At 56.1% G+C, this 25991-nt stretch overlaps 1 protein-coding gene across 1 annotated transcript; it reads right to left on the bottom strand.

The window, feature by feature from the left end:
- Positions 1-553: 553 nt before the first annotated feature.
- On the bottom strand, positions 554-25740 carry Notch4 (notch receptor 4). The gene is made up of 30 exons (XM_057751691.1): positions 25558-25740; positions 24761-24842; positions 24374-24669; positions 22195-22542; positions 21975-22097; positions 21637-21873; positions 21372-21527; positions 20310-20504; positions 18593-18706; positions 17906-18019; positions 17714-17836; positions 15669-15828; positions 14467-14612; positions 14094-14246; positions 13367-13484; positions 13053-13140; positions 12074-12224; positions 11523-11707; positions 7954-8206; positions 7637-7749; positions 6108-6631; positions 5302-5685; positions 5028-5203; positions 4429-4654; positions 4237-4309; positions 3766-3889; positions 2946-3241; positions 2492-2639; positions 1959-2056; positions 554-1797 (listed from the first exon to the last, which is right to left on the bottom strand). Exons 1-30 carry the CDS (start codon positions 25625-25627, stop codon positions 1186-1188), a joined length of 5886 nt encoding a protein of 1961 aa, XP_057607674.1. The 5' UTR covers positions 25628-25740; the 3' UTR covers positions 554-1185.
- Between the last annotated feature and the right edge of the window lie 251 nt (positions 25741-25991).

The following is a 25991-nucleotide window of genomic DNA, read 5'->3' as shown; positions in this document are numbered from 1 at the left end:
TCCCAAGAGGGAGCAGGATCAACACCTGGGGTCTTCAAATGGCCACCTGCCGTGTGAATTTAGAGCTGAGTGGCTTGGAGCCCTGCCTTCTTAGGTGAATGACATCTTCGGGCTTCAGTTTGTGAAAGGGTGAAGTGGCCTCAGAAGAATTAGGAAGTGTTAACTGTAATGGGCATGTGGCGGATGCTCTATAAATGGGGGCTGATGCTCTCCCAGAATGGCCTCCTGGCGGCTCATCACAGGCTTATCAGTATTGAGGTAAAGCCTTGAGGCTGCAAGGCAACTTCAAGATCCTCCTGTCCTGTCTCCCTTCATGGAGACCTTAGGCATCTCTGGCTGGAGCTAAATGCCCTTGGATGAGGGACAGTGTATATCACCTTGTATATTTGACTAGTAGAGACTCTCTTTTTTCAGATGATTCCCCCAAATGAACTGGGATCCCCAAGTTGTGTTTGCCCTTAATTTATGGTTGACCTCCGTAGAACCTAGGGTACTAAGTTTCCCAAACGCTATGCACAGTCCAATTCCTCGGACAAACAAAGTAACACTTTAAATCAGCTTTATTATCACGAGTTTGGGGTTCTTAGAGATAGCAGAGGCTAGAGAGCAAAGCCTCATCCCTGCACCATTTTCCTGGGGGGGGGGACAAAGGGAGGTCAAGGAGTCATCAGCTGGGGCGGCCACTGGTTACCGCTCATCATCCACACACCCGGCACATAGTAGGTGCTCAATAAATATTTGCCGGCTACTTGTGGGCAGTGGAGTGCATTAGCTCCCCTTGGGAAGCCATACACAAGACACTTTTTTTTTTTTTTGTAGTTTTTCAAGACAGGGTTTCTCTGTAGCTTTCAAGCCTGTCCTGGAACTAGCTCTTATAGATCCATCTGCCTCTGCCTCCCGAGTGCTGGGATTAAAGGCGTGCGCCACCAACCGCCCGGTCCACAAGACACATTTTACACCCAGTTTGCCCACAGTTTTTGGTTCCAGTTTAGGGATTCTCAAAGTCCACTTTGTTCTCCTGTAGCTGCTCTATTTTCCAGGGAAAGCTCGACGTGTGTTACTCGGAGATCCTAAATCCTCTTCCCGGGGCTGTGCATCTTTTATAGGGAGGACAAGCGAGCACAGCGCTTATTAAGTCTGGAGTCTTCCGGAATGCCCGTCATTCCCTTCCCTCCGTGCAGCTGCCTAGTTTTGACTCTCTCCACCCTGGTTTAAGGGCACCTCTTGGTGGACTGGCAGACCCCAGGCAACTTGAGGTGATCCGTGTTCCGGGGACGGGGTCAGGCTGGGAGGCGGGATCGGCGCACTGCGGGCGGAGCCGCAGGCTTCCAGGGCCACCCAGTCGCGAGGCCAGTCATCCTGTGCTGCCCTGGCCCCGCGTCGCCCACGGGAGCCCGCGGAAAACCGGCGGCCGCGCAAGGGCGGCTCTACGGAGCTTCCAGACCGGCTCCGGCAGCGCGCGTAAGCCGCGCCCCCGCGCCCGCGCGCCCCCAAGTCCACGGACCCAGCGCGAGCCCGCAGGCACGCTCCGCCCCCGCGCGGGCGCACTCCCTCCAACAGCGTCCGGCAGCGCGGCGCGGCCCCGCCCCCGGGCGCGGTGCGTGCGTGCGCTCGGGCCTCCGGCGGCCCCGCCCCCTGCAGCAGCGTCAGCAGGTCCCAGTGGCTTCGCTGCCGGGCCACATCGCCCGGGGCCAGCCCGGCCTGGTCCCGCAGCCCACGGGCCGCCCCGAGCTCCAGCAGCAGCTGCGCCACCTCCACGGCTCCTTCGCGCGCCGCCAGGAACAACGGCGTCTGCTCCTGCGGGGCGGGGACCGGAAAGCCCGGGGACGGGGCGGTCAGGGAGTCCCCGCCCAGCGGGTGCTGTCCCCTCCCGCCAGACGCTGGGCCCGCCCCCCGTGAGCTTGCGGGGTTCCCGTGCTTTCGGCTTGTTCTGCGGGGCGTCTGCGTCGGGGGCTCACCCTGTTGTCTTGGGCATCTTTATCAGCTCCAGCCTGGAGGAGGGCGCGGGCCGCTCGGGCATTGTTCACAGCCGCGGCCCAGTGCAGGGCCGTTTTTCCTAGGGCACCACATGGGAGCCGGTTACCCCGCAGGTGGGGGCCAGACTCCTGCGTTCCAGTTTCCCACGGGTTCTGGCCTTGGTGATGGGGCGGGGGGGGGGGGGACACGACACACAACTACTTGGGTTTCTCAGAGAGGCGGGAAGCGTTGCCTTGGCAACCGACAGTCGGCGGCAAGCGTTGCCCTGGTGACGTCAGCGGCGCGCGGGAGGGACAATGGGTATTGTTCTGAACTGGTGGGACCGGGGTATCCCCATCCCGTTCCCGCAGATACTTTTTCCATCCCGGTTTCACGGACTGAGGCAAGATGTGTAGTTGACGGCGAAGGGGAAACTCACTCGTACCTCTAGTCAACCCTGCTGCGCCTGTTAGCTGAACCTCCCCTCATTCCCGCTCTGCCCAACATTTCGGAGGCACACCAGCTCCAACCATACCCCTTTTATCTCTGGCTCCCACATCCGCTCGGGCTGCGATCAGTTCTTCAACCAGGTCCTCCACTGCCAACCTGGCAGCCAGCATCAGAGGTGTAGTCCCGTCCTCTGTGCGTGCATCCACGGCAGTCCGTCTGTTAGCCAATAGGAGCTGGGGAGACAGAAAGGGCCTGTGACCCCTGGGTTACCATGGACTTCTAGGCCAGGCCCCTCATGCTTTTGTTGTCTGTTTGGTTTTGAGACAAGGTCTCGCTATGCAGCCCAGGCTAGCCCGGGACTCAGATGTGCCTGCCTCTGCCTCCCCGGTGCTGGGATTAAATGGTAGGCCCTTCAACCCTCTCCAGTCGCTGTCAGCTCGTGGGTCTCAGTTTCCTCCCTGTCAGGCCCTAGAGAAGACCTCTCCGTTTTACTTGCAAGCTTACTACTACTTCGTGCAGGGACCCCAGTGAGCGCTGACCTGGCAGACTTCCCGAGCATCAGCAGCCACTGCAGTGTGAAGTGGGGTGCGCCCCGCCTGGTCAGGCTGGTTGGGATTGGCCCCAGCCTCAAGGAGGCGGCGGGCAGCGGTTGGTCGAGAGAATCGGGCAGCCAGGTGCAGGGGTGTCTCTCCAGTGCCCACAGTGTGAGCCTGGGGGCAGGCCCCTCTATCCAGCAGTGGTTTCCAGGGTTTAGGATTTCCCAGCCACGGCCCCTGGACAATCGTGGATTCCACTGGCTCACAGAAGACTGCGGGCATCAGGGGCGCCACCCCATCTGTGGGTGAGAACGAGTGCAAGGCCACATGAAAGAACACAAGAAGAATAACATGGCCGCCAGGAGAACTGAAGCCAGAAGACAAGCTCTGCCTCTTGTTTGGGTGGGGAGGGATTGGGAAGGGGGATTTAGATAGGGTCTCACTATGTAGCTATGACTGTCCTGGAACTCACTCTGTAGATCAGACTGGTCTTAAACTCACAGAGATCTGCCTGCCTCTGCCTCCCCAGTGCTGGGATTAAAGGCATTCGGCAGTGCATCTAGCTCTTGATTTAGCGGTTCAGCAGGAACAAGAGCAGGGTGTTCTCCAGGGCTCTCAGGCCTGGACCTGAGGCGCACTTGTGTAGAGGCCTGGCAGCTTGCTGAGAGTTTGAGTTTATTCCTGACATCTCCACATGGTGCTGTTCTGTCCCAGGTCCCGGCTCTGAGAGCCATTGTTCTAAAGACTCCAGTTTGGATACTAATGGGCTTTGCCTCTAAAAGGGTCACTAGAATTTTTGGGGGGTTCTAGGTTGGTTGTGTACCAGGTCCACACGTGTCCGTTTCACACTCTTGAGGAGGTGTCAGCATGGCTACCTGTGGGAGCTCTCCACAGCCGCTGTTCAGTGGCCAGAGCTGGCGCTTGGAGACCGAGGCTGTTTCTTCAGCCTTGGGGCAAGAGCAAGGGGTAGTGAAGGCCACAGAGTTGTCCTTGCACTGCCAGTGCACCTCCGTGCCCCTCCCACCCCAGCCCTGGCACCTCCGTGCCCCTCCCACCCCAGCCCTGGCACCTCCGTGCCCCTCCCACCCCAGCCTTGGCACCTCCGTGCCCCTCCCACCCCAGCCTTGGCACCTCCGTCCCCCTCCCACCCCAGCCTTGGCATCTCCGTGCCCCTCCCACCCCAGCCTTGGCACCTCCGTGCCCCTCCCACCCCAGCCTTGGCACCTCCGTGCCCCTCGCACCCCAGCCTTGGCACCTCCACGCCATTCCCACCCCAGCCTTTCATCCAGCCCACCTCCTCTCCCTCCTCAGGGCCTGAGCACATGGCTACTCCGTCCTCATCCACTTCTGCCTCTGGCTTCAGCGTCCTGGAGGGGGTGAGTAGGTAGGGGTTAGTTATATAGGCTAGGGCCATCAGCATCTCCAGCATCCGGAAACCCTCCAGGTCTGCAGCAGTATTTCTGAGCATTCCCCTCTCCAGTCTCACTTGAGACCAATGCTGTCCTCCCCTAGCGGGGGCCTCCGCCGGTGGGGTGCCTGCTGTGTCCGAGGCCTTTGAATGAAACCAGGGGGCAGCCACAGGGCCCCATGTTCTCGCCGTTGCCTCCGTCGCCGGATGAGCTGGAGGACAAGGAGAGCCCCAAGGGCCAGGAGAAGCACCCCAGCCACTGGTGAACACAAAACAGGCCAGGGAAGCTGCTCGGTAGGTGGCCCTGGTAGGAGACAGACAGTTACAAAGGGGGCGCACTCTCAGGGAGACAGGGCCAGTGGAGTAGCCTGCCTCAGTTTCCTCACCCGTCTTAGGTAAACGTGTTAACGGTAAAATGCTTAGAGAGCCGTATGATACGATATGTTAGGTATGCTAGCTACTGTTCTTTAATAAACCGGAGCCCTTGGTCGTAGAACTATGCCAGAGGTTAGTAAAAGTTCTTAAGGCAATAGAGAGACCACTGAATGCATGTCCCAGGGGTTTCAGAGGAGGTGTTAGGGAGACCAAGTTCCCCACACAATATTTTGGGTCTCACTTTTTGATCTCTACCAGAGATGGCATGCACAAAGGTCAAGGGGGGTGGTAGGGTCACCTACTGGTCCCTGCTTGAGGGTGAGCGGCCAGCAAGGGTCCAGGCAGCAGGGGCTCCAGGGCCCCCACTGCGGCCATTGCAGCAAGGAAGCGCAGCAGGAGCCCTGAGTCCCAGGGACAGCGTGATGCAGGGTGTTCCGGACCACAGCGGGACAAATCCACTCCCATCACCACCACAAACCTGGAGAAGAGGCACTTCAGGGACCCCCGTTTGTCCCCTGCTCCCCTTCTCCTACTCCATCTAAATAACATTTGGCCCTCGCCTCCATCTCTGCTTACCCGGCACCAAGGGGGTCTGGCTCCTTGCCTGGAGGCTGGGTGTGAGGGGCTTGTCTTTCCCATGAAGTGGAATCCCGAGTTCCGCTCAGCTCCTCCTTGGCCCGGGTCCCCGGATAGGGGAACACCATGTTCCTGCCATGGCTGTCCTTCCTCACCCAGAGCCCGACCCTCAGAGTCAGGGACAACACTCGGGCCAGGACCAGCAGCTGCTGCTCCAGGGCTGGGGGACTCAGCACCACCAGCAGGGCCAGGGAGGGCCCCCACTCTGAGTCTCCGGCTTCTGGCCTGCAGTCGCCCCCGTCCCAGCCGCATTCAGCGCTGTTGCATCCTTTCTCACAGTGGCCATTGTGGAAGTGATCTCGGCAGTATTGGTCGTAGGCTGGGCTGCAGGTAGAGGAGAGATGGACTCAGGGCTCTTCCCAGAGATTCACTGCCTCTCCGTTACCTCTGGCTCTCTAGTGGCTAAGGATGGTGGCCAAACACCATCTCCTGAGACCAACCTTTCATCCTGCCCCTCCCCCAGAAAGAGGGTCCAAGACCCTTTCTCTTGGGAGTGCTGGTTGCCAGGGGAGGTTTTCTGTGGCAGAAGGTCTGGGGAAGGGAAGCTGAGGCCTGAGACCTTAGAGCTCTCAGGGGTCCAGACAAAGGCTGTGCCCCCCACTGTCAGTCATTCCATCCCTGGGTTGGAACCCAGGGTTTTTCTTAGCAAGGACACTCCCTGGAGTCCAGTGTGGTCATCCTGTAGCTCGGGCATGTATGTCTCCCCACCGCCCGTACCCCACCCTGTTCCCAGGCTCCAGGCTCACGTGCAGGTTGGAGGGGTTTCACAGTCATAGCCATCAAACAGACACTCTTCAGAGTCACACTGTGGGTGGCACCGCCCATCCCGGAAAAGAAGCCAGCACTGGGAATGGGGGGGACAGCCCTTCCAGGGGTCAGGGACCCCCAGGGAGCAGTCCCCTCCATCCCAGCCTCCTCCTGGGCCGCTGCAGCCAGCATCACAAGCCCCATCACCACCTCGGCCCTCACACCCCTTCTCCCCTGGCCTTTGACACCGGGGCCCTGGAGAGTCAGGAGGGCAGGAGCACTGAAAGCCAGGATTGCCGGACCTGGGGGTCTCAGAGCAGCTACCATTGTGCAGGCAGGGTGAGGGGGGCCCACAACCTTGTGGAGCTGGGGGTGTCAGGCAGTCAGGGCCCCCAAAGCCACCGAGGCAGGCACAGAGGGGTGGGGAGCCTGGCTTAGGGGAGGGCAGACATAGGCCTCCGTGGTGGCAATGATGGGTGCCACAGGAAGGGGCTTTGTGGCTGCAGGTGGAGCCTTCAAAACCCTGTGGCAGAGAGGAGAGAATACAAAAGAACCTTGTATCAGTCTTCCTGAAGCAGGGCCTGGTGTAACCCTGCACAGAGGGCTCTAGACTGTCATATGCAAGAGGAGCCTCAGAGAGCATGAAGTCAATTTTTTTTGGTTTTTCGAGATAGGGTTACTCTGTGTAACAGTCCTAGCTGTCCTGGAACTAGCTCTTTTAGACCAAGCTGGCCTTGAACTCACAGAGATCTGCCTGCCTCTGCCCGAGTGCTGAGATTAAAGGCATGCAACACCACCGCCTGGCTGCATCAAGTCAATTGTAATGAATGTTGCAGCTACGCCCCTGCTAACTCCACACACGTAGGTGCAACATCCATGGTGGTGGGAATGGGTGAAGTGGGGCTGTGCAGCCATGCTCAGTTTCAGGGCCATGAAGACTAATCGGCTAGTGCAATTGACCACTTGCTGTGTCCCTGGAGAGGTCGCAAGCTCTCCTCTTCCTTCCCAGGGTAAACAGGAGGAAGGCATGAGCAGAGAAAGGGGTTTGGCTCCTGAGTGTTATGTTAGGATAATGAAGGAAGGTACAGCCTATTGTCACAAGGGAGGCTTCAGCCAGTTCCTGCCCTCACTCACGCCTGTCCCCACACACAGAGTTTAAAGAACTTGTCTAAAGCCATTCTAGGAAGGGTTGGTTTTGTTTCATTTTGTTCTTTTGAGATAGTCCTGTGTAGCCCAGACCAACCTCCACTGCATCATAGGCAAGGATGGCCTTGAACTCTTTTAACCTCTGAGTCCTCTCTCCAGCCCCGACCTTGAACTCTTGAGCCTCCTGCCTCACCTCCCAAGTGCAGGGAGGATAAATTGCACCACCGCTGCCCTCTGATATTGCCTTTCCCCTGTTTCTGAGAACCGCGGTGAACTTGGGCCCTCTCCAGTTATCCTATCTCTGGGGTTCCCCTACTCACTGCCCTAGGGTTCTGGCTCTGGCATTCTTACCTTAGAGAGAAACGGGGGTTGCAGCACTTACCTTGGGGCAGTGGCAGGTGAAGCCAGGGGGTGGTCCTGTTGTGACCTCACAGGACCCTCCATTGGAGCAGGGCTGGCTCTGGCAGGGGTCTGTCTCCACCTCACACCTCTGGCCTGTGGTGGGGGCAAGATTGGCGATCACACCTGGCTTCAGTCACTGCCTCTGTCTTGACTTACTCCTGACAGTCGGTTCAGCACACACTATGTGGGCAAGAGGATGCTGGGGCATCTTCTCTGGGGAGAGGTGTGGAGGCAGAGAGCGAGGGACTGTCTGGGTGTTCCCGGTCTTAGCTGTGCCCCGGAGACCCCAGGCCTCACCTGTGTGTCCAGGCAGACACTGGCAATAGAAGGCGTTGGCTAGAGAGTGGCAGACTGCAGTGCCCGTGGGGTGGCAGGGTTGGTCGAGACACTCGTCCACATCCCCCTCACAGCGCAGCCCCACAAATCCTGGAGGGCAGGTGCAGTGGAAGCCTCCAGGCCTGGGGGTGCAGGTTCCGTGGTTGTGGCAGGGCTGAGACTGGCAAGCGTCCTGTTCTTTGGAGCAGTTCTGTCCTTCGTAGCCGGGGGCACACTGGAGACACGGAGATGAGACACTGGATGAGCTGAGCTCGAGTAGTCCGATGGCCTCCCCGTCATCCCTCACAGCCTGCCTTAAACACGACATGCTACTCCTCAGTGACAGAGCTTAGCCCTCGGTCCCAAACAAGTGACACTGAGCACTGCCTCATTCTTTTCCCAGCCTCTCTCATTGATTTGTTAAGCATCCCCTGAATACCTGCTTGTGACATGCGTATGTGTGTGTACATGCATGTGTACACGCGTGTAGGTCAGAGGGCTTTTCAGTGTTGGTCCTCAGGCTTTTCCATCTTTTGTTTGAGACAGGGTCTCTCATTGGCTGGGAGCTTTGTCAGTCAGGTCAGGCTAGCTGGCCCACTAACTCCTCAGGATCTGCCTGTCTCTGCCTCCGTCTCACCGGGATTACAGTCATGTGTTGCTGAGCCCAGCTTTGTACTCGGGTTTTGGGGATCTGAACTCAGATCTTCAGGCTTTTGAGGAGAGTGCTTTCCTGGCTGAGCCACCTCCCCCGCCAGGTAGTGTCTTCTGTAGTACAGAAGAAGGGGAGGGTAGCGCTCATCCTGGTTCAGTGAGGTTTGGTCGACACAGAGATAGTGCTGATTGTGTAATCGGTATCACACGGTTCTCTTAGCAGCTCTAAAGAAACGTCACACTTAATCCTCACTCCCCAGATAACGAAACAGTTGGCCAAAAGGTGAAGATACTTTCGAAAGCCACACGGCCTTGTCAGGGGCGAGGATCAAAGCAAGACTGGCATTGCCCAGAGCCACACTGTGGTTTTTCCTTTGTGAGGGCAAAGTTACAAGTTCTGTGCCAGATGGCATGCCAGAAGGGAGGCTTCGGAGAGGAGTCAGAGAAAATGGACTCACAGAGACTCCAGAGGCTGTGGGAATGCGTGGAGGGGAATAGTGAGTGAGCTTCTCTTCATTTTTGAGACAGGGTCATCCCTAGCCCCACCCTGCTTCTCTTTGTCTGAAAATGTTTGTAAGGGTTAGATATGGCGATGCTAGGAGACATAACTAAGTGGGTAAAGTGTTTGCCTTGTGTGGTGGTTTGAATAAAAATGCTTCCCCCCCCCCCCCCCCCCCCCGCAAAGCCGATAGGGAGTGACCATGTCGGAACAGAAGTGGCTTTGCTGGAGGAAGTGTGTCACTAGGGAGTGGGCTTGGAGGTGTCAGAAACTCAGGCTAGGCCTAGTGGCTCCCTGTCTCTTCCTGCTGCCTGCTGATCATGATGTAAGACTCTCAGCTGTGAGACTGGTGGTGATGGAGCACGCCTTTAATCCCAGCACTCCAGAGGCAGGTGGATCTCTGTGAGTTCAAGGCCAGCCTGGTCTACAGTTCCAGGATAGCCTCCAAAGCTACAGAGAAACCCTGTCTCAAAAAACAAAAACAAAAACAAAAAAAAACTCCAAAAAAAGAGTTGTCTGGACCTGGTGGCTCTCACAGCATCTAGTCCCCCAAGAAAGTCCTTTTTCCAAGGTCGTGCCCTTTCCCTCAGAGGCTGAAGAAAGTTCCTGCCTGCTAAAACAGGCAGGGCAGGTGGTCACTCTCCTTACCTCTGACTAGAACTTGTGGCCCTTCAGTAGACTCTGGTGTCTGTTGTCTGGGTCAGTGCTAGCCTCTGGGTCAGTGCTCCCGCTATCCCTACTCCCAAGCCGGCCCCTCTCAAAGGCCCCCTTCTCAGTTCCCATTTACCCCCTCACTTCTTGCTTCCTGGGAGACAACCTCTGCAGCTTGGAACGAGGTGGTTAATTCGGTTTCTTTATTGCGCCCATTGTCATTCACGTAGAAACAGAAACCCTAACTAAGAATACACATGATCCCGAGTTTGATCCCCATAGCTATAAAGTAGGGTGCACACCTGCCATCCCAGCGCTGACTAGGTGGAGGCAGGAGAGTTAAAGGTCATCCAAAGCAACACAGTGAGTTCAAGGCCAGAAGTGGTGTGGGTGGATAGTAGGGGTGAGGAGCTGGAGAGGTGGCAGAGCAGTTAAGAACACAAAGGCAAATAACACAAACAAAAGTCATTTCTTTGCTGGGCACAGGGTCTCATGCCTTTAATCCCAGCACTCACGAGGCAGAGGCCAGCCTGGTTTACAGACTAGTAGCAGCCAGTTCTGGGCCAGCCAGGGCTACACAGTGAAACGCTGTCTCAAAAAAAAAAAAAAAAAAAAAAAAGCATCTGTGTTTAGAGGCAGGAGAGGTGGTTCAACGATTAGGAGCACTTGTTGCTCTTCCAGAGGCCTGGGTTCAGTTCCCAGCACCGGCATGGCGGCTCACAACTGTCAGCAGCTCCAGTTCCAGGGATCTGAATCTTCTGGCCTCCATAGGTGCTGGGCACGCATGTGGTGAACGCACATACATACAAAGCACTCACACGATTTAAAAACGTTGTGTTTCTGAGCACAGGATTTGGACTGGTTGCTCTTTAGTCCCAGTGTTTCCTCTCCTGGGTAGTGGCCTGGACCAATGAGGAGAAGCCCTCCTCCAACTCTGAGAAACACGGGACATTGTGTGTTGGGGGGAAGGGCCTCCAGGCCACCCTGCGGTGGAAGAGGCGAGGTGGGGGAAAGGCTGCTCTGGGCATAGCAGCAGCAGAGCATGGGGTTCAAAGGCAGGACCCCTGTGGGTGTGTGAGAAGCAGCCAGAGCGGTGAGCAGTGCATGGCCGTGTGTGTGTGTGTGTGTGTGTGTGTGTGTGTGTGTGTGTGTGGTGTGTGTGTGGTGGGGTGGGGGACAGGACACGGACACGGACATGACAAGGACGACGAGCCGGGACGGGAGCAGGTGTGGCCCGAGGACAGCGGGAAGATAGTCCTGTGGGACTTTGGAAGAAGCTGTCCGTGGAGGTGTAATGAGGGAGGGACAGGCCAGCTTCTGTTTTAGTAGATCCCCTTGGCGGTGGGATGAAGACTGAGCCAGCAGAAGAACAAATGCAGAGGCCAGGGTTGTAGGAGTTTGATGTAGATATCAAGGTAGAATTCTAAATAGATAGGTGATAGATAGGCAGACAGACAATAGATAGATGATAGATAGATAGATAGACAGATAGATAGATAGATGATAAATAGATGATAGATAGATGATAGATAGATAGACAGATAGATGAATGATAGATAGATAGATGATAGATAGATAGATAGATAGATAGATAGATAGATAGATAGATAGATAGAAGAAGGGAAAAGAGGTAGCGGGGAATGGCCTGACCTGGTGGGGGTTGGGTGCGTGGGTCGAAGAGGGGACTGGGTAAACTCGGTTCTCACCCACTCTACCGCGCTGTCGCGTTTTACCCCTCTAGACCTCTTACCTGGCAGATGTAGCCGTTGGGCTGAGCCACACAGGTGGCCCCGTGCTGGCACGGCTTGGACTCACAGGGGTTCACTCTGTCCTGGCACGACCTGCCCTGGAATCCAGGAGGACAGTGGCAGAAGTAGGAGGAGCCGCTGTCCATACAGACGCCTCCATTCTGGCACAGGTCAGAGACCTCCACGCCTGGGGAGACAGACAGCAGGGAGGGATCTAAGCTGGGTGGAAGTGGTGGGGCTGACGCAGAGAGGCCGGGAGGAGAGAAGTCGGCGCTGTTGGGTTGTGTTGGTTCATCCCAGGGCATTCTAGCCATGGTGGGACTGCGTGGCTCCGGGTAAGACTCGCTGCTAGTGGCTCTGTTAAACTGTGCCCCCCTCCCCCGGGCTGTTGGTAATGACTGTAGTACCCGTGTGAGGGTGTGCTGTGTGCTGAACTGTGGAATAAATCTCTCTAGCTTCTCTTGGTTGTTTTGGCTGTGACATAGCTCTGTGACTGCCCTGGGGGTTGGGACAGGGGAGCGCTCTGCTCCCCGGTTGGTCCAGGGGCTGGTACCTTGGCTCACCGCAGCTTTCTGGCAGGACACAGGGAGGTCACAGTGAGGTCCTGCCCATCCCTGGAGGCACAGGCACTGGAAGGAAGGGCCGCTCTGGAGGCATTGCGCAGTGTGTGGGCAGGGCTTTTGGGCACACCAGTCAACCAGAGTCTGGGGGTTGGAAGAGACTATGACAGGAAGGCCTGCGCTTCTGAGACCCAGAGAGGAGCCTCTGCCAGCTGTGGCTCCCTCAAGCCCTCTCATTTCTAAGAAGACTTGCTTGCAAATGGGCTGAGCCGATACCCTCTCCGGTACAGTCTCCAGCATCAGAAATCCGTCCAGCTTACCCCCAACACTCAGACTTTTTTTGGGTGTTGGGTGGGAGTGGGGGATAAGGTCTCATCTACTCCAAGATGGCCTCAAACTTGTCATGTAGCTGAGGCTGGTCTTTTTTTTTTGTTTTTGTTTTTTTTTTGGATTTTTTTAAAAATATTTATTTATTTATTTATTATGTACACAATATTCTGTTTGTGTGTATGTCTGCAGGCCAGAAGAGGGCACCAGACCTCATTACCGATGGTTGTGAGCCACCATGTGGTTGCTGGGAATTGAACTCAGGACCTTTGGAAGAGCAGGCAATGCTCTTAACCTCTGAGCCATCTCTCCAGCCCTTTTTTTGGATTTTTGAGACAGGGTTTCTCTGTAGTTTTTGGTTCCTGTCCTGGAAATAGCTCTTCTAGACCAGGCTGGCCTCGAACTCACAGAGATCCGCCTGCCTCTGCCTCCCAAGTGCTGGGATGACAGGTGTGCACCACCCTGCCTGGCTTTCCTGCCTTCACCTCACACCCAAGTGAGAAGCTAATCCCTAGGCTTTCGCACATCCCTTCGTGTGGACATCTGTCCCAGGTTCCCTGTTGCCCGCCCCTTAGTCCCCAAGACCCCACTAGCTGGCACTCTCCTGCCTCTCCCACTTCATACATCTGGCTGATTGCACCTCACCTGGCAGCTGCTTCCTGTATAGCCAGGGTTGCAGAGGCAGCGGGCACCCTGAGGTGTGTCTTGGCAGGTCGCCTTGTTCTTGCAGGGGCTGGAGGAGACAGAGATGGTGCGGTAGGAAGGTCTGGGAGATGGGGAGCGTGTAATGTAGGGTAACAAGTTGGGTTGTGGGGAAATGTAGGTCACCTCCTTGGAGGAGGGGCATCCAGAGGATGGGGAGCCGTGACAGCCTAGAGCTCAAGGAGAGGTGGAGAGGAAATGGGGGGCTGAGGGTTCCTCCGCTCCTCCTGGGGGCCTCACACCCACACCGTGCTCACCTGTCTGCACAGCTGGGCTTGATCTTCCCCTCACAGCGGAGCCCCTGGAAGCCCCTGGCACAGAGGCAGAGGAAAGTGGCAGGCTTGTTCACACAGGTACCCCCGTTGAGGCACGAGGCTGGAGAGAGGAGTCTGTGAGGGGTTGGGTTCCATGCCTGTAACCTGGCCCGTGACCTTGGTCACACAGCACAGAGGTGGTCTGCCGCTCACCAGTACAGCTTAGGGATGTCCAGTTAATTATTTAAAACCAGAGGGTCCTGGGGACTGAACTCCAGGCTTCAGGCTTGGTGGCTAGGGCTTGACCCTCTGAGCCAATTCTCAACTGGACATGTAACCAGGAGTGGACTCCCGATCCTCCACTCCCAGCCTCCACAGCTGGGGTTACAAGTGAACAGGCTTCATGGATGCTAGGCGTGCCCTCTACCGTCTGAACTGTATCCCCAGTCTCCAGTTAAAATATCTTTTTTTTTTTTTTGTTTTTTATTTGGTTTTCCGAGACAGGGTTTCTCTGTAACTTTGGAGCCTGTACTGTGCCATCACCACCACACACACACACACACACATGTATTATGTATTTTTGGGGGGCCCAGTTAAAATTTCAAAGCAATGTCACACACACACACACACACACACATGCACGCACGCACGCACGCACGCACGCACGCACGTGCGCGACCTGCCTGGTCCCTATACCTAGCTGTGGTTCAGAACCCAGGACAGAACTCACCAGACACACAGTGGTCGATAAGGGTTTGGCAGTGGGAGCCTGTGTGACTCCGAGGACAGGTGCAGAAATAGCCCTCAGGGCTGGTGTTGCAGGAGCCACCATTGAGACAGGGCCCTGAGTGACAAGCTGTCACCTCCTCATTACAGGACAGCCCTGAGGGAAGGAACAGGCAACTCTGAGACTCTTGCTTTCTGTTTTTCATCTCCTTTCTCACTGTGCCCTAAAATCCCCTGTCCCACCGACCTCTTCCTTCTACCCAGGAGTCACCTGTGGTGCCCCCCGTAGCCCACACTCACTTCTCCAAAGGGCCTAGCCACAGCGTTGGTTTGTGAGGCAACAGGCTGGAGTGTATACGGTATAGGGAGAGACTCACCTGTGTATCCCGTGGGGCAGGTACAGTTGTAGCCAGAGGGCTGGGGGTGGCAGGTTCCCCCATGGGCACAGGGGGTGGAGATGCAACCCCCAAGCTCTGTCTCGCATTCTGTCCCAGTCCAGCCCGCATCACACACACACGAGGATCTGATCATAAAGAAAAGGGAACGGTCCATCTCTTTCCCTCCTGCCTTGTTGACTGGACCCTAAGACCATCTCCTCTTTGGCTCCTACTCTTGTTTGCCTTCTGTTCCCGTTCTAAGGACCTAGTTTACCTATTGTTTCTATGTGTTTGGGAGTTTGTCTGCATGTAGGTCTGGGCACTACATGTGTGCCTGGTGCCTGTGGAGGCCAGAGAGGCCAGGAGAAGATGCTGGATTCTCTGAACTGGAGGTGTGATAGCTATGAGCCACCATATAGATTCTGGGGATCAAACCCCTGTCCTCTGCAGGAGTGGCCAGTGCTCATAACCACTGAGCCATTTCTACAAGCCCCACTCCTTTTTTTTTTTTTAAGCTTAAAACAAGAGGGGGGGCAGTGGTGGTGCACACCTTTAATCCCAGCACTTGGGAGACAGAGACAGGAGGATCTCTGTGAGTCTGAGGCCAGCCTGGTCTATAAGAGCTAGTTCCAGGACAGGCTCCAAAGCTACAGAGAAACCCTGTCTCAAAAAACAAACAAACAAACAAACAAAAAAGGGGAGGGACCTATCAAGTCCCTCATTCTCTCTCTCCTTCTTTTCCTTTCTTCTCCCTCAACCCTATCCTGTTCTTTCCAGGGTCTCCTGTGGCTCAGGTCAGCCACAAAACCTACTATCTAGCTGCCTGTGGCCTTGGCTGCCTGATCCAGTTGCCTTTTCTTGGATTACCGTGCTGTGATAACACTCCTGGCTTGTTCTGTGTCGGGAAGGGACCACGCAGAGATGCCCAGTAGCTGTTCAGGTAGCAGAGACGAGCAGCCCTGGTAGTCATTCTCTTCCCTGCTCTGCCCTCTAGCCGTCTTCGGCCACCTTCACGATGCTCAGACGGTCCCCTCCATGGGTGCCCCTCATCAGCTGTGCCTCCCTTCCTTTTCCCCAAAGACGCTTGCCATTTCTCTCCTGTTCCCCCACCGGTCACATCCTGCCGGCTTGCACCCCGCCCCCTGCTGTCTTCTGTCCTAGCTGAGGCTGATGGGAAGGAGGGCATGGTGGTAGGCTCTTACCTCTGGCAATGGCCATGGTGGCAGGTGCAGTTGTCCTTGGCAGGGACACAGCCGGGACTTCCATCAGGGCAGAGGCAGTGGGCTCTGTCTTCCTGGTCTTGGCATTGCTGACCAGGTTGGCACAGGTTGGGGGTGCACAAGGGAACGTCACAGAACTGGCCTGTGAGTGTGGGTGGGAGAGGAGTCTGAGAGGAAAGAAAGCCCCTGTTCGTCCTGAGGGTCAAAGGTCACCCCTCATGCTCCTGTCCTTTCTGGGTCTCTGTTGTCCTTGCCCTGGTCCTTCCCCAGCTCTGGGTCTCCTGCAGCTCGGAGCCACTATCTCCCATTCAGTGAGCTGCTCTGCCCTCAGGGTCACTTCGTCTAGGGAGCCTTTCCATTTTCAGTCCGGGCTCCCGTGGAAAGACACGGGGCCTCATAACTGAATGTAGGAGTTGCAAGAATTTTGAAAACAGTAAAATTTTTCTAACATACAATGACCAAAAATTCAAAATTTAAGAGCAGCGTGAGTCTGAGATGCCTGACTGTGCAGTCGCATGCGGCCTTGGTTCAGAATGCACAGAACACCCCACTTTCTACTGCTGGTGTCACTGCTCCACAGTGACAGACAGCTGCAAGGCTGCCCCGACGCCTGGCTCAGATGCGAGATTATTGCGTGTTGTAAACTGCGGTGTTTTTACTGTCCACACGGAGTTTCCCATCCTCTAGTTTCTTATGTCGGTTTAATGGCGGAAGACAAAGGCGGTATTTTCCTGTTGTCAGTCCTCAGCGTGGAGCATCCAGTTCAGTTAGCTCCAGGTTGTCTTGTCTTCGACAAGCAATCAAATCCACCTCAGGCTGCACGTTTTCTATTTGTCTTTAACAAATGGTAAACTTATATGTATATCATAAATGTTTTAAAGTATCTTTATGGCTTGTTATCAAGGCATGCTTGATTTATATATTTCATATATTTATAGGCTTGAGGTTGAATGCAAATTTCTTGAGAGAAAAGGGGTCTCAGTGGAGTAAAGGTTCAAGGGGCCCTGACCTAGGACCCTCTGCATTCTCTCCGACACTCAGCTGTGGTCAGCAGGAAGATGCTCACCCTGCATCGGGTAAAGCCACCTGACAACCACAGCTGTGCCAGTCTTGCATCTGGGTCTGGTGCTGTGACATTTAGTTAATTAATTAAGATGTGTGTGTGTTGGTGTAATGTGTGTGGTGTGTATGTGTGTGGTGTGTGTATGGTGTGAGTGTATGGTGTGTGTGTGTATGGTATATACGGTGTGTGATTGTGTATGGTGTGTGTATATGTGTATGGTATGTGTATGTATATGGTGTGTATGGTGTATGTGTGTATGGTGTGTGTGTGTACGGTGTGTCTGTGTGTGTATGGTGTGTACGGTGTGTGTGTATGATATGTGTGTGTGTATGGTGTGTGTCTGTGTGTGTGTTGGTGTATGTCTGTGTGTGGTGTGTGTGTGTATGGTGTGTATTGTGTGTGGTGTTGGCAGGCATGTGGTGCATGGCCAGATGACCACTTGGCCGGTTGTTGTCTCTGTCCACCTTCATGTGGACTCTGTGTTTTGAACCCAGTTGTCATGTTTAGCCTCTTATTTAATGTACCGTTTCCTGCGGTGCTGGGGATTGGAGCACGGACCATGCATACTTGGCAAGGTCGCTACTGAACCACGTTTGCAGCTCATTGTAAGTGCTTTTTGCCCTGACTAATTTAAGGGTTGCTATTCTCATCCCGTTTTCACTTCTGGACCATCAAACACCCACCAGTGGGCTCACACACCTCCAGTGGGCTCTTCCCCACCTTCAGCGGGCTCACACACCTCCAGCGGGCTCACACACCTCCAGTGGGCTCTTCCCTACCTCCAGTGGGCTCACACACCTAGAGTGGGCTCTTCCTCACCTCCAGTGGGCTCACACACCTCCAGTGGACTCTTCCTCACCTCCAGTGGGCTCACACACCTCCAGCATGCTCACACACCTCCAGTGGGCTCACACACCTCCAGCGGGCTCACACACCCTCCCCGTTCTTTCCGTTGTCTCCTGACCTGTGAAGCCAGGGTGGCAGAGGCAGAAGAAGGCTCCCGGGAGATTGATGCAGCTGGCTCCCGTGGGGCAGGGGTCAGTCAGACACTTGTCCACCTCAGTCTCACAGTGTGGTCCTTCAAAGCCTGTGTCATAGGCGAGGGTCAGAGACTGCACGGATGGCCCCCTCCCCCAGGGTCTGAGCCTCAGTTTACCTGGGAGACACTCGCAGTAGAAGGCTCCAGGCTGGTCTCGGCAGTGCCCCCCATTGGCACAGGGGGCGCTGCTGCACTCATCCATGTCTCCCTCACACCTGGCACCAGTGAATCCTGGCAGGGGAGGGGGTGGGAACGGAGGGTGCTCACGGTCACGCAGGGAGGCACAGCGTGAACAAAAGTGAGTCTTGGAGGAGACTCAGGGTGTTTGCAGGGCAACAGAAGTGATACAGATAGGGTGGAGCTCAGCCCCTGCTGGCTATGATGCAGCTGGGCTGTGGTGTGGGCAAGCTACCCAGCTTCCCTCGGGCTCTCATTTCTCCCTGTGATAGCGCTAGGGAGTAGTAATGGTGCCTGGGCTGGGGTGGCTCAGAGGTAGAGTGCTCACCTCAGGCACTCATGCCCTGCCTCCGTCCCCAGCACGGATAAAGAAAGAAGCTGTCTCGTGTTAGCATGGGGAGGAGACATTCTCTGTGTCTGTGGAGGCCCAGCCAAAGCCAGCCCCAGGTGCAGAGGGGTACACAGAGGGAAGGAGAGTGACTTGTCAGGGCAGGGGTGAGGGTGGAGAGTGAGCAAGGGAGGATTTAGGGCTGTGATGGAAGAGTCCGGGGAGCTGAAAAAGAGAGGGAGGAGCCTTCAAAGAGATGCTGGCCTCTGGAGGTTCCCTGGACCGGACTCTTCACCTACCAGGGAGGCAGATGCACAGGAAACCATTGAGCAGGTCGTGACAGTCAGCTTGGTTCAGGCAAGGGTTAGAGGCACACTCATTGGTCTCCACCTCACAGAATCTCCCTTCCAAGCCTGAGGACACAGACGTGGTGAGAAGGGGGATCAGCCAGGCTCAGCCAGCAGCAGCCAGGCTTTCTGCCTGGGCTACCTGGGCTCTGCAGCAACTCTCCTAGGACTTGAGTACCACTGTCCCCCAGGGCTGTCCCCAGGGCTGTCCCCAGGGCTGTCCCCAGTGCTGTCCCCAGTGCTGCCCGGAGGCTTAGCTGCTCTGGGGGTGTGACTGCTTCCCTCAGGTCTGAAGGCTCAGGGAGCAGGGTACCTGTAGAGGGCTGAGGGGAACTGCTGTCTGAAGCCCTTTCTGTGTACCTAGAGGGTGGGGCTGTCCTGGTGGACTGCCCAGCCTGAGATTCTCAAAGTACAGCAGAAAAGTGGGCATCTCTCTGGAGGATGATTTAGCCCTTGTGTACTATCTAGGCCTCTGTGCCAGGGGAGCAGGGATCCAGACATGGGTGTGGTGATGGTGGTGGTGATGGTTGTGATTGTAGTGGTGGTCATTGTGGTAGTGCTGGTGATGATGGTGGTGGTTGTGGTGCTGTTGGTGATGATGGTATTGATGGTCATGACAGTGGTTGTGGTGCTGTTGGTGATGATGGTATTGGTGGTCATGACGGTGGTTGTGGTGCTGTTGGTGATGATGGTCATGACGGTGGTTGTGGTGCTGTTGGTGATGATGGTATTGATGGTCATGATGGTGGTTGTGGTGGTGGTAGCTGTGGTAGTGACGGTGATGGTGGTGTTATTGCAGGTCTCATGGTGATGGTGGTGGAGGAGGAGGATCGGAATAAAGATGTTACAGAGGCAGAGTTGCCTCGTTTTTCACCTTCAAGTTCACCCTCATCTCAACGGTCTCATGGTCAGCCTTCTGACCTCTGTACCCTCTCCTCTTTCCTGGGGAGTCTGTCGTGACCCCTCTTGCTACCTGTAACTTGTCCCTTGGATGCAGTTTTTCTGCTTCTCTGTGCATGGTCTGTGTGTGGCCCGAGCCATGATGCTCGGGGGCTGCTCGGCTTTCTGTAGGGGGTGGGGTGGTTGAAGCCCAGGGTTTGAATCTTGGCTCTGCTCCTCACTGACAGTGTGACCTTGGAGAGGTCTCACTCCACCTCTCGGTGTCCAGCTTTTTAATTTATGAGCTGGAGATGCAATGAGCATTTTTTTCTCCTCCTCGCACGGAGGCACAAGTGTGGGCAGCTGTGCGCATTCCTTTCCTATCGCACCGGCTCCAGCGCTCCACCCGTGTGGAATGCCAAGGGTTCACGCTCCACCTCTCTGAGGGAGAGTGTGTAATTAAGGGGGGGTTCTGGGCTGGTATGACAGGCAAATGCGCTGTCATTCTGTCCTCTTTGGCCAGGCCGCTATGTACAGCGGACCAGGATACACGCTCCTTGATGACTGTGAAACCGGTGGCACACCCTGCCCCTGGATTATGCAGTGCACAGTCTCATTACAGGGCTGCCCGCCCTTCTCCTAGGGGCCTTGGGTTCCTAGTTTTAGCTGGGACATGGCGAGAGAAAGAAGCATGCTGGGGAAACTGATGCCAGTCACTCTGGCTAGGCGATCCCCCACGGTCCTAATTTCCTTCACCATCTCTCCCATCCACGGTCCCGCCCAGCTGTACCTGGTGGGCAGATGCAGTGGAAGGTGGCAAGTAGGTCCAGGCAGGTGCTGCCTGGGTGGCAGGGCTGGGACAGGCACTCATTGTGATCGGCCTCACAGCGGGAGCCCGTGTAACCAGGTGGGCAGAGGCAGTTGAAGGAGCCAGGGGTGTTGAGGCAGGAGCCGCCATGTTCACAGGGACTGGGTCCTTGATGGGCTGAGAGGAGAGCAGAGCTGAGATCCACGGAGGCCAGGGGTGGAAGGACAAGGAGGCCAAGGTGTCAGGGGAGGTGTGGGGGTCTGATGGGGAAGGGGGCTGTGTGTTTATAATGGAGCAGGCAGGGACAACCTGTGGGGTCCGGAGGGTTGAGCACTGGGCTAAGAGCTGAACCTAGTCGAGACTCCTCCAAAGAAAATAAGCCTTTCATGGTTTTGCTGTCTGTCTGTCTGTCTGTCTGTCTGTCTGTCTGTCTGCCTGCCTGCCTACCTACCTATCTATCTATCTTTTCCATTTGTGTGTATGTGGTATGCATTTGTGTGACGACGTGTTTGCACGTGTGGGCACACAGTGTGGGTGAGCCCCAATGTGTGGATGTGAGGGTGCAGGCTGGGAATCCTCGACTGCTCCCCACTCCTGCTCACTGAAGCAGGGTCTATCAGACCCGGACGTTGTAGGTGTGGCTAATCTGTCAGCTTCTTCTGGGGGAGCCCCTGTCTTTGCCTTCGGAGGCTGGAATTACAGATGGGCCCTCATGCCCACCTGGCGTTTGCCGCCTGTGTGGGTTCTGGGGATCTGAATTCCAGTCCTCAGGCTTGTGTGGCAAGTCCCTTAACCACGGACACCTCACCAGCTTTGCCTGTTGTTCTTCTGAATCAGTCTCACGCACCCCAGGATGCCCTGGAACTCAGTGTGTAGTTGAGGCTCCTCCTGCTTCAGTGCCCTGAATTCTGGGTTACAGGCACGTGGGATTACATCACACTAAGTCATGCCTGGTTTAGTTTTTCAACTTGATAAACCATCTGCTGTGTCTTCTGTTGAGCACAGAGGCCTGGCCTCAGAGGGACTCTGCGGGGGAACCCTCACCCATTTGACACTCATCCAGGTCCTGGTGGCAGGTGGGTCCTGAGTAGCCAGGCTGGCATAAGCAGAGGAAAGAGCCTGTCAGAGGGTTGGTGCTGCACTGGGCATTGCCATGGCATGGCTGGCTCAAACACCTGTCTTCCTGGTGGCACAGGAGGCCTGTGGGAGACCGAGGGGCAAGGCTCTTGCAGGCTGCTTGGGACTCTGTGTTGCCTTCCAGGAACTTTCTCCCCTTCCATGTCCCCACCCCCGCATCCTCTGCCTGCACCTGTGCGTCCAGGTGGGCAGATGCAGGAAAAGGAGCCCACGCGGTCAATGCAGGTGGCTCCCAGGGCACAGGTGGCAAGTGCACAGTCATCCAAGTTCTCGTCACAGCCTGGGCCACCCCAGCCACTCACACACACGCAGTGGAAGCCCCCAGCTGAGTTCTGGCAGGTGCCACCGTTTCTGCAGCGAGGGGGACCCTGGGCTTCACATTCATCTACGTCTTCAGAGCAGTCCCAGCCTGCAGGGGACAGGAGAGGGGACGGGGGCTGGCACTGGGAGCCTCGCGAGGATGGAGGGAGGGGGCGCTGCCGCCGCCCGCACTTGCTCTGAACGACTCACCCTTCCAGGTCTTTGGGCAGAGGCAGGTGTATGTGCCCAGCCCATCCAGGCAGGTGGCCCCGTTCTGACATTGGTGCCTGACACAGTCATCTGGATTCACCTCGCAGTCCAGGCCCGTGAAACCTGACAGGATCGTGGAATCAGCCATGGAGCCCACCCAGGGGTGAGGAACCTCCCTGCTCAGGGAGAGGGGTACAGGAGAGCCGCCGGAAGGCTCTACCTGGGGGACAGAGGCAGAGATGGAAGGTGGCGTCTCCCTCTGGCACCAGCTGGCAGGTGCCCCCATTGAGACAGCTTCCAGGAGAGCAGGGTCCCTTCTTGAGCTGGCACTGCGGCCCCTCCTGCCCCACGGGGCAGAGACACTGGAAGGAGCCCAAGGTGTTATGGCAGGAAGTTCCCTTAGGGCAGGGTCCTGGCTCCAGGAAGCACTCGTTGACGTCACGTTCACAGGTGTGACCCTCGAAGCCAGGCGGACAGCGACACTGGATCTGGGGGTATGTGGCCAGGCACACACCTCCATTGGCACAGGGCTTGGCTGAGCAGAAGTCTCGGAGCTGGCACTGTTCACCTGCAGCAGGGCACAGGGGTGGTGTGGGCAGGGGCTGTTTCGGGCGCAGCTGGGTGTAGTTTATGCAGCTAAGCTTGCTAGGCGGTCCGTGTGCATGCGCTCCGTGTGCATGCGCTCCACGCTCTGCCTTTTCCTGTCTTTCTCCCGTTACTCTCTTGTTCTCTTCATCTTGGTGCTCCATGCCCTGCCTCAGTTTTGCTGTACACCACAAGGGTTGTAATTATACTGTTCATATCTTCTACTTTGGAAAGTACACATAGTTAACAGTGCTGGAGAGATGGCTCAGCGGTTAAGAGCTTTGCCCGCTCTTCCAAAGGTTCTGAGTTCAATTCCCAGCAACCACATGGTGACTCACAATGATCTGTAATGAGGTCTGGTGCCCTCTTCTGGCCTGCAGGCATACACACAGACAGAATATTGTGTATATAATAAATAAATAAATATAAAAAAAATTGGAGTTTTACAAATTGGCATACTTTGGGAAACTTGGGTTCCCTGCAGTGACCTTCTTGGGGGCGGTGAAAAGCCTCAGAGCCACCCTGCTGGGTCACTTTGCCTCTCTGAGTGGATTTCTTGTTATTTAGTTTTTGGTTTTCTTTAAGGCAAGGACTCACGTCACCACGAATCTGAAGATGACTTTGAACTTCTCTTCCTCCTTTTTTGACAAAGGGTCTCTCTAAATGGTCTTGGCTGTCCTAGAACTTGCTGTGTCCTGGAACCAGGCTGGCCTCGAACTCATAGAGATCCTTGTGCCACTGCCTTCTGAGTGCTGGGATTAAAGGTGTGCCAGCGTGTCTGCTCTGACTTTGAACTTCTGATCCTGCCTCTACGTGCAGCCACAGCTGAAGCATGCACCGTTGCAACAACACAGCGATCCATGCACGCCAGGCAAGCTGTTCTGTGTACAACTGAACTGTTCTCTCCAGCTCTATTTTCTGTTGGTTTTCTTTTTCCACTGTGTGGTGTGGATCCCAGGGACTGAACCCAGGCTGGCAGCACTGGCAGCAGGTGCTACCCACTGAACTATGACTCAACTGTCCCCACCCAGCTTCTTTTCTTTTTTCCATTTTACATATAATTTTTTTGTGTGTGTACGGGTGTTTTGTTTGTATGTCTGTGCACCATGTGTGTGCCTGATACCCATAGAGGCCAGAAGAAGATGTGTAGCGAGATGGTTTCTCAGTTGGGTTAAGTGGGGTTGGAAGACCTATTCTAAAAGTGGGCAGCGCCGCTCCCTGGACTGGGGTCCTGGACTGCATAAGAAAAAGAAAACAAGCCGCACATCAGCGTTCATCTCCATCTGTACGCTGACTGCTTTTGTCTACCGACTTGCCACAGTCTAGGATCACCTGAGAAGAAAGCCTCTGCTGAGGAACTGCCTGGATCAGTTTGGCCTGTGGGCATGTCTGTCATTGATGTAGGCGGACTCAGCCCACTGTGGGCAGCGCCATTCCCTAGGTGAGGACCTGAGCTATAAGACAGGAGGGAGCTAGGTGAGAAGAAGCCGGCAAGGATGCTTTGTGTGACTGACAGCTCTGGGTTCCTGCCTTGACTTCTCCATAAGGGCTGTCACATGGAAACGTCGGCCACACAAACCCTTTCCTCCCCATGCTGCTCTTTGTCAGGTGTTTATCAGGGCAACAGACATGAAACAAGAGCACCCCGCTTCCTGTCTGTTCCGTCACATGGCTCCCCCACCATGATGCAGAACCAGCAGGCTGAACCGGAACAAACACTTCGGAAGCTTTTGCCTGGTGTTTGTCGCGGCATCCGGAAGACTAACTGATGCAACCCTCCTTAGGTGCTGGCCTAAATACCCCTGGGTGCTTACCTGTCCACCCGGGCTCGCAGGAACACCGTGGGCGGCCCGAGGCCTGGACATGGCAGTGGCCCCCGTTGAAACAGAAAGAAGGTGGACAGAGGTCTTCCAGATGGATTTGGCATCGCTCTCCGGTGAAGCCGGAGGGGCAGGTGCAGGAAAAGCTGGGGGCCGGTGGAGAAGCAGGGCTAGGGGAGCTTGGGGGCGTGGGAAGCAGGGCTTGGCAGCTGCCCCCATTCTTGCAGAGTTGGGTATCCCGGCAGGGGTCAGGGAACTGGCAAGTCTCACCCAGAAATCCAGGGGCACACCTGGGGTAGAGGGACATTTCAGGCCAGCCGTCCCTCTTCCTGCTCTCCCTCCTCCTCCTCTGCGGCTCCCACTCCCGTGAACCACACTCACTGGCAGGTTCCTTGTCCCTGAGGTAGCCTCAGGCAGGTGCCTCCGTTGGCGCAGGGTTCTGGGGAACCTCCACACAGAAGCTCTGGGGAGGATACAAGACGAGGAGAGGCGGCACTAGGCCCTTCTCCCTCGGGGTGCTCCTTAGAGGCCAGTGACCAGCAGCCCCCACGTGGCCCACGTGTGGGTGCGCGGAGCGTGGTGCACGGTGCGCGGTGCTCTCTGCCATCCTCTCCATGACACCACACCCCAGTCCCAGGCTCCACATGGTCCCCGTCCCAGCTCTTCCATTCACGACTCTGTTATTACTCCAGCCCCCTTCCTGTTTATTCTCCATTGCCCGGAAGCAGGACAACTGGGCTTAGGAGGACAAGGGCGCTTCTGGGAGGTGAATGGCTGAGACGCCTAAGGGATTTCCTTCAGGAAAGGCCAGCAATGAGCCCCTGGGGGTGGGGACAGCTGGACAGAAAGGGACCTTGTGGTTCCTTCTATGTCTCCGTGTCCCTTCTTGCTCCTCTATCCCCTGTAGCAGGCGGTCAGCTTTTTCTCTTGTCTGTCCCACACCAAGAGCCCTCTCTCTGGGGGTGGGCACCCTCCTTTCCACTCCACAACAGCACCACCCCTGGCACCAGGCCCAAAGCCTGGGTCTCAGCAGCCCCTGGGGCAGTCAGCGCTCCCCGCAGGTGGCTCCTACAGAATCTCCCCGCTCCAGTGTTCCTTCAGAGCCCGGGCCTTGGCCGGCCCTCTTCCCTGACCTCACTAAGCATCTCCCCACCCCTTCACCTCTAGCCTTGCCTCACCTCTGGTCAGGATGACTGAGAAACTGGGCAGCAAGAGCAGCAAGAGCAGCAGCAGGGACCGGGACTGCATTCCAGGCGCCTGCCCCTGGTCCGGATCTCCCCCTCTTCAGGCAAAGACCCTCAGAGCCCTTGTGGTCAAGCAAGGCCACCTTCTCGGGCTCCACCGCCCCTCCTTCCTTCTGGGCCTGCTGCAAGCCTCAGTCTGAGCTGTTTCCTGAGTCACACAATGTCCTGGACACCCTACTGATGGGGGGGTGGGGTGTTGGTGTATGAAGGAACACTAAGGGAGGGTGAGGGAGGGGCCTCTGTCTGCTGACAGGCCCTGAGAAGAGGACAGTGCGGCTGGTGGACAGGTGAGAGGAGGGGGGACTGGTTTGCTCCTAGGGCCCAGGGCAGGGCACATGGAGGAGTCCCTGTCTTCTTCATTGTCTCTG

Source organism: Chionomys nivalis, chromosome 19 (assembly GCF_950005125.1).
Source record: "Chionomys nivalis chromosome 19, mChiNiv1.1, whole genome shotgun sequence".
NCBI classification, from domain to species: Eukaryota; Metazoa; Chordata; class Mammalia; order Rodentia; family Cricetidae; genus Chionomys; species Chionomys nivalis.
This window is presented reverse-complemented; position numbering and strand designations above follow the sequence as displayed.

Bases quoted from the DNA above. Each gene is read 5' to 3' on its own strand.
- Notch4 (XM_057751691.1), bottom strand. From the start codon at position 25,627: ATGCAGTCCCGGTCCCTGCTGCTGCTCTTGCTGCTCTTGCTGCCCAGT. The intron at 17,837-17,905 runs GTAAACTGAGGC...CCTATGACACAG, and splicing joins CTACTGCGAGTGTCTCCCAG to GCTTTGAAGGACCACACTGT. The intron at 3,242-3,765 runs GTACACAACCAA...TCTCACCCACAG, and splicing joins AACGGACACGTGTGGACCTG to ATGGGGTGGCGCCCCTGATG.